Below are 7,981 nucleotides of genomic sequence, written 5' to 3' on the forward strand. Positions count from 1 at the left end.
AACACACACCAAATATATCTGAACAAACGAATACTACTTAAAAGATATAAGGAAAAACAAAAAAAACAAGCCTATTTTAGCAATAATAGACATAGAAGATGGTACTAAAGCATATATACCTTATATCAATCAATATTGAAAATTAATAAAATTTAGAAAATAGTTATCATAATCTAAATCTGTGCAACATATAGAAAAAACAATTGGAGTTTCAAAAAACTGCCTAAACCAGACAACTTCAATAAAATGTCCAGCTACCACGATATAGGAGACATCATAAACATGGACGCGAGAATTAAATTAAGATAAATAAATGTAGATCGTAAAACAGTCAACCGTTTTGTCTGCTAAGAACCAATCAGAACTGATTGTAGGAATATGTTCAGTAGATTTCGTAGTGTTTGAGATCCGCCAAAGGTCCAGAGCCTTCATACCGTCTTCCAGGGAACATAGCACTTTTGTAGATCCATCGTAAGTGACAATAAGTTTTGTTGGAAACCCCCATCTATATTGGATTTGAGCTTGACGTAAAGTTGATGTGATGCTGGAGAAGGATCTTCTTTTATTTAATGTAGCTGGAGAGAGATCTCCATAAATTTGTAAGTTGCCCAGTACATCGGAGGAAGATCCAGCCTCTCTAGATATACGAAGTAGACGCTCCTTCATATGGAAATAGTGCATCCTCATAATAGTGTCTCGCGGAGAGGCTTCAGGGGCATTGCGAGCTTTAGGGAGACGATGGATACGGTCTAATAGAAATTGTGAAGAAGGCATGTCTGGGATTAGTTTCTGGAATAGGGTCACAGCAAACTCAGGAAGCTCCGAAAACTGTATCGACTCCGGAATTCCATGGGTTTTAAGGTTATTTCTGCGAGCCCTGTCTTCAAGGTCAGCCATTTTGTCCCAAAGTGCAGAGAGTTCCGCTTGGGTAGTTTCATGAGCGGATATTAGGTCATTGTGGGAGGCGACTACCTCTCCCATCTTATTTTCGAGAAGGTCCGTACGAGGAACTAGTTCAGCAGCATCATGCTTCTATTCCCCAGCAGTAGAAGATAATTCGGCTGTGATATCTTTCTTAAGATCACCTAAGAGCTGCAGCATGCGCCGCACAGTGATAGGTTCGTCCATAGAAGCATCATCTGGGGGAGCATGTGTGGATGAAGCTGGAGGAGAAGAAGCAGATTTATCTTGTGACATTCGCGGTCGTGGAGAATGTACAGAGTCCTTCGGCAGTGGGGTGTTCGCAGATGCAGTCTTGAAAAAACTCACTGGGGGGATACCTTTAGCTGGTTTAGGAGTCTTCTTAGGCCCCATGTTTACTGGATATATGACCAATTGAAAAAATAGCTTATAAGTAATCTCTGGAAAAATGGGGATATGCTATGCGGTGTGTAGTTGCGGTCAGGCCCGCCAAGAGCCGTGGCGGGCCCCGGTAATAGGGGGCGTGGCTTAATAGCGGGAGACATGGCCACGCCCCCTGCCGATAAAAAATAAATAAAAAAGACTTGCAGCACCGCGAAGCTGCACTGCGCGCTGGGGAGGGGGGGTGCTCTGAGCCCCCTCAGCCCGGCGCAAAGCCAGGGGGAGCGCAATCAGTGTGGGGGGGGGGCGGCGCTGGACCCGGGCCCCCACCGGGCCCCTCAGAAAGTCCGGACCCAGGTAATCTGTACCTGCTCCCCCCCCTCTCGGCGCCCCTGGTTGTTGTGGTGGTGGGAAGATATTCACATTTGAAAATTATCACTTCCATGTGGGGATATTGGAGTATAGGAAATTCCTTTTGAAGCAATATATCACATTAGCCACACGATGCCAGTAGAATGATACTGTTGGAGACCATTACAAATTACATACTCTCATAGCCATGTATAGCAAAATGGAGAACAGAGAAAAAAAAAAAGAGTATTGTTGGTTATTCACAGCATGATGGTAACAGGATGGAGAGTCAAATGTAAAACAGAGGGCTCAGAGTTGACAGTTGAGAGAGCAAAAAACAAATGAATGTTCCAAATTAGCTGTGGTCAGCGAAGAGAGTATGTTATAAATGCCTCAGGAACTATGAGATCCCACTCTGCACTCAGACACTCAGCCCAGCAAAGGAGGGAGAGCATAGACCCCAGGCCAGCTAACAGGTCACTCACCGCGGGTATAGCAGAGAGGGATGAGGGGAGCAGCGTTCACAGAGCCGGAATCCATCCTTGAAAATGGCGGCCACCAACGGAGCAGCAACAGGAAGGCTCCCAACAGAGAGGTGAGCAGGCAGCCCCGGAGCAGTGCGGGGAAGCACTGATGTCACACCCGGGTAGGCCACTCGGCGGGCAGGGAAGGGAGATGGCCCTGCTTGAGATCCACCGTTAGGTCACGGAAGCGCTGCGTATGAGGCCACCGGGGAGTCCTGCAAATTGAGGCCGCGGCTTCTGGGCATGCAGTAGGCCTCACAAGCAGGAGTGTCTGGGTGCAGTCTAGGGGCACCACTCCACATCCGGAGGTACAGGCGGATGTCAGGGCAGAGGGCTGCTGTATAAAATCCCCAAAAGGGAGGAAAATTGCACTGTTTTTGTGTTTAAAAGCAGGAGCTCCACGTTCAGCAGCTAGGCCACGCCCCATGCCTCCCACTTTTTAAGGGGCCAAAAGTAATGGAACAAACTAAACAATCCTAAATCTAACTTTCACTTTTTAATACTTTGTTGCAAATCTTTTGCAGGCAATTACAGCCTGAAGTCTGGAACGCATAGACATCACCAGACGCTTGGTTTCATCCCTGGTGATGCTCTGCCAGGCCTCTACTGCAATTGTCTTCAGTTCCTGCTTGTTCTTGGGGCATTTTCCCTTCAGTTTTGTCTTCATCAAGTGAAATGCATGCTCAATCGGATTCAGGTCAGGGGATTGACTTGGCCATTGCATAACATTCCACTTTTTAGCCTTAAAAAACTCTTTGGTTGCTTTTGCAGTATGCTTCAGGTCATTGTCCATCTGCACTGTGAAGCACCGTCCAATGAGTTCTGAAGCATTTCACTGAATATGAGCATATAATATTGCCCGAAACACTTCAGAATTCATTCTGCTGCTTTTGTCAGCAGTCACATCATCAATAAATACAAGGGAACCAGTTCCATGTTCCAGTTCACTGATGAGGTGGTATGTTTTGTATCATGAGCAGTTCCTTTCCTTCTCCATACTCTTCTCTTCCCATCACTCTGGTACAAGTTGATCTTTGTCTCATCTGTCCATAGGATGTTGTTCCAGAACTGTAATGGCTTTTTTAGATGTTGTTTGGCAAACTCTAATCTGGTCTTCCTGTGTTTGTGGCTCACCAATGGTTTACATCTTGTGGTAAACCCTCTATATTCACTCTTCTACTATTCTTCAAAGTCTTCTCTCGATTGTTGACTTTGACACATATACACCTACCTCCTGGAGAGTGTTCTTGATTGGCCAACTGTTGTGAAGGGGTTTTTCTTCACCAGGGAAATAATTCTTCTGTCATCCACCACAGTTGTTTTCTGTGGTCTTCCGGGTCTTTTGGTGTTGCTGAGCTCTTCGGTGCGTTCTTTCTTTTTAAGAATGTTCCAAACAGTTGATTTGGCCACACCTAATGTTTTTACTATCTCTCTGATGGGTTTGTTTTGATTTTTCAGCCTAATGATGTATTGCTTCAATGATAGTGACAGCTCTTTGGATCTCATATTGAGAGTTGACAGCAACTGATTCCAAATGCAAATGTCACACCTAGAATCAACTCCAGACCTTTTACCTGCTTAATTGATAATGAAATAACGAGGGAATAGCCCACACCTGTCCATGAAATAGCTTTTGAGTTGATAGTCCCATTACTTTTGGCCCCTTAAAAAGTGGGAGGCACATATAGAAACCGTTGTAATTCCTACACCGTTCACCTGATTTGGATGTAATTACCCTCAAATTAAATCTGAAAGTCTGCAGTTAAAGCACATCTTGTTTGTTTCATTTCAAAGCCATTGTGGTATTGAATAGAGGCCAAAATATGAAAATTCTGTCAATGTCCCAATATTTATGCACCTGACTGTATATGTACATTAATAAATACCAGCCCAAAAAGTATACATTAATTAATTTTATTAAAAATATGCAAAAAGTGATCTTTTTCTTTGCTATGTCTGTGATGTGGGTTGATGGTATGATTTATGCGCAGCGGCAGCCTCCACTCCACCTCCTCTGTGGCACCTCGGGAAGGCGGGCAGGTATGGTGTTCCGAGGCATATAGTGCCTTATGGCCCCTCCTAGGTGGATATTCCTCTCTCGTCTCCATGCCCAGTGATCGTCCCCTCTCATCACCTAGTTAAAAAACAGAAAAACAAAAGAAAACTATAATTCAACTTTTCAGGGATATAGGGGTGTATTCATCATTATATAATTATCAATGGTGAAAATTATGTTTTGAACTCTCTGCAAGTTCAAAGAACTGTTCCGAGGCATACATCATGCCTCACTCATCATGCCTCATTCATCATGCCTCATTCATCATGCCTCATACATCATCCCTCATTCATCATGCCTCATTCATCATCCCTCATTCATCATGCCTCATTCATCATGCCTCATTAACTAAAGTATCACTTCCGAAAAACTGCTCTTTCTGTGGAGTCAGCTTTTCGGAATTGTGATACTTTTCCCATTAATATATTCTGTCTCCGCTCCCAGCAAACACCTCATCCTCATGTCTCCCCTCTGGTTGCCTGCACATCATGTCTCTACTCCTGGCTGGCACCTCCACCCCATATCTCCCCTCTCCGTGCCCACACCTCCTCTGCCCATGTCTCTGCTCCCTGCCTGCATCTTCTCTGCCCATGTCCCTGCCCGCACTTCCTCTGCCCATGTCTCCACTCCCTCCCTGCACCTCCTCCCCATGTCTCCACTCCCTGCCTGCACCTCCTCCCCATGTTTCCACTCCCTGTCTGCACCTCCTCTGCCCATGTCCCTGCCTACACCTTGTCTGCCCATGTCTCTGCTTACTGCCTATACCTCCTCTACCCATGTCTCTGCTCCCTGCCCACACCTCCTCTGCCCATGTCTCCACTCCCTGCCTGCACCTCCTCTGCCCATGTTTCCGCTCCCTGCCTATACCTCCTCTCCATGTTTCTGCTCTCAGCCTGCACCTCCTGATTGTGTCTCCCCTCTCCCCTGTGTTTCCTGTGTGGATCCCCCTCTTCACCCTGCACCGAGAGAGCAGGTAAGTTAGCCTGCATGTGCTGTCGAGAGGAGGAGGAAGGGAGCGGTAGCAGACACCTGCCAAAGATGGTATCGATAGAGCAGGGAGGAATCTGATAAGATAGTGACAGGAGAACACAGGGAATACGGGCAGATTATGGGGAATGACATAGTAACAGGAGAACACAGGGGATACGGGCAGATTATGGAGATTGCACACACACTGCTCAATATCGGGAAATTGAGGCCGAGATTTTTGTTCTTAACTGACAGATCGGATAGTGGAAGGAATGCGTTTCTGGATGTTTTCTAACCTTTTTATCAGTAAATTGCTAAAACGATCATTCATACACACTATAGCATAAATCAGGCCGATCACCCAATTATTGACAAATCGTCCCAATAATTGTATAGTGTGTAGGTAACTTTACTCCCAGTGTGGTCCATGTCATTCTCACCCTTGAACTTAATCTACTATATTACTCACCTCTTCCATCTGTTCTGGAGCCACATATGTGCGGCGCTGGATCCTGACCCAAAATGCATTTTTTTTCTTCTGGAACAGCCTTAATGGATACACCTTAGCAATGTCTTCATACATTCTTTTGTAAAACACTTTGTCTTCCTCTGTTTGATTGGCCAGAAAGCTACAGAAACAGAAGAACACAGTAATAATAAGCATTACGTCTGCAAACATGTCTATATTACCAGTATTACGGAGGACCTACCATGTTTTCCACAGCTCCTTGTATGCCAAGTACAAGGCTACGTATAGACTGTGGTGTAGAAGGGTAGAGCCCTTCTCTGGGCATAATGCTGTAAAGGGCCTCTCTTTACTGAACACAATTTAGTAATGAGATTTCCATAGATCATTTCCTCCCCAGCTATTGTATCATTTATCAGCTATCCCAAATGATTCCTATTTTGTTAGCGCCATCTCAGGATGGCAGTAACAGAAAGAATCACCTTGATATTTTAAAATAATGGGCGTATCGTTCCTCCCCAAAAAATAAATAGTATTTTTGGGGGATAATGTTGTATTTTTATATTATGCTGTCTGTTATACTGATGGCCTGGCCATGTACATACTCAGAGGAGAACGGAGGTCTCTATAGTGATAACTAAACTTTTACAGCTCTGGATTGTTTTCACCATGGCAGCTGGGTATTGGTGCTCACCTTCCATGTGATAAATCAGTGTTGAATCACTGTGATAAGTACACTTATATTGTCACGATAATCAGTGATAAAAAGATTAGACTGGCCAGTACATTGCTGTGTCCTGATATTACACTGATAGCTACGGTATAATTTGTCAATTTAAGTTGGAACACAGGAAATAATAATTAACCCCTGACTTACATTTTGCATTCCAGTCTCATCTGATGAATCAATGAGTTAAAATACTTACAGTGCACAGTAAAAGTTGCCGATGGTGTATTCATCCATGGTGAGACGAGCCCTCTTGAAATAAATGAGGGCCATCGCCAGTAAGTACTAGAATAGAATAACCAGATACATGATTAGATGGAGAAATGCATGTATACACACACCAGCAGTACTATTGTCCTCTGTTGGGAATAACATTGGTAACATGGCTATGGGATTTGGGAGAGTAGTTTTGGAGGATCTAAATGTGATCTCGTAGTGCCCACTCTAGGATTTGTTTGGCAGAGTGCTGACCACCAAAGGGCAACATTTTGGGCGTGATGCATTGCTAAATCCGCAATATATATAGTTATTGATATGCATTTACATAGGCACATAGAACCACTGCTTATTATTTATACAATTTTGAGTTCAATTCAGTAAATGCCACACAATAGTGCCCCCACCAATTCATAATATGCCACACAATAGTGCCCTCACCAATTCATAATATGCCACACAATAGTGCCCTCACCAATTCATAATATGCCACACAATAGTGCCTCTACCAATTTATAATATGCCACACAATAGTGCCCTCACCAATTCATAATATAGGGCATTTTTTATCACAATCTGCATTTATTAATGCTCACAACTTTCAAATGAAGTAATGTAGGTAAGTAAGTGTATGAGCACAATGCAGAAACATAGGTGGTGGGTCTATAATGGGTACAGGTCATCCAATAGTAGTATCTTTCAGGCAACATATTGGGAAGGATGGAGCCCTCACAACAGATAGCAAAGAATTGACCACTATGCAAGATACAATGCTGGATAGATTGCCGTACAGTCGGGAGCAAGTATGGGGAGGGGCACTACATGGGCACAAGCACAGCCAGCACTGGTATGGGGGTGCTTTACTATGAGAGCCCCCTCATCTCTTAGCATGCCTCTGAGATAACCTTAGACAAAAAAATAACCTTTTGTCGGAAGAGACAGTCATTGGTATATGTACATTATCGGAACGATATGGGGTACTTCCATATAAAAGAAAAAACATATGAAGTTGGAATCCCCTATAAACTGTTTGTATAGTGAGAAAAGTACTGGCTTATAATAATAAGGAAATACCTTGTCGGACATCCACATATTTTTATCCCTCTGCAGAAAACGCTGGATTGTAGGTAATTCTGAAATGAAAAGCATGAAAAGTAAAAATGTTGCAGGACATAGTGGGGAAATTTACAGAATTTCATTGGTTGATAGGTAACTGACTTTTTACATAGCTACCCATACAATAGTATCTATTATGCTAGAAATGTAATACATAAAGTAATGTAGCATACTAAACAAAACTTTACAACTGAATCTTCTCTTATTAAAGTTTAAATCTTCCTGTGCTGGGATGAGCTTACTCTGCCACCAGG

General features: G+C 43.6%; 1 protein-coding gene across 1 annotated transcript; it reads right to left on the minus strand.

Moving 5' to 3' along the window:
• Nucleotides 1–4,158: 4,158 nt before the first annotated feature.
• On the minus strand, nt 4,159–7,697 carry LOC148532474 (speedy protein 1-B-like). The gene is made up of 4 exons (XM_088467736.1): nt 7,686–7,697; nt 6,595–6,680; nt 5,672–5,831; nt 4,159–4,311 (listed from the first exon to the last, which is right to left on the minus strand). Exons 1-4 carry the CDS (start codon nt 7,695–7,697, stop codon nt 4,159–4,161), a joined length of 411 nt encoding a protein of 136 aa, XP_088323862.1.
• Between the last annotated feature and the right edge of the window lie 284 nt (nt 7,698–7,981).

This window comes from Taudactylus pleione, unplaced genomic scaffold (assembly GCF_031769625.1).
Source record: "Taudactylus pleione unplaced genomic scaffold, aTauple2 ptg000074l, whole genome shotgun sequence".
Taxonomy (NCBI): domain Eukaryota; kingdom Metazoa; phylum Chordata; class Amphibia; order Anura; family Myobatrachidae; genus Taudactylus; species Taudactylus pleione.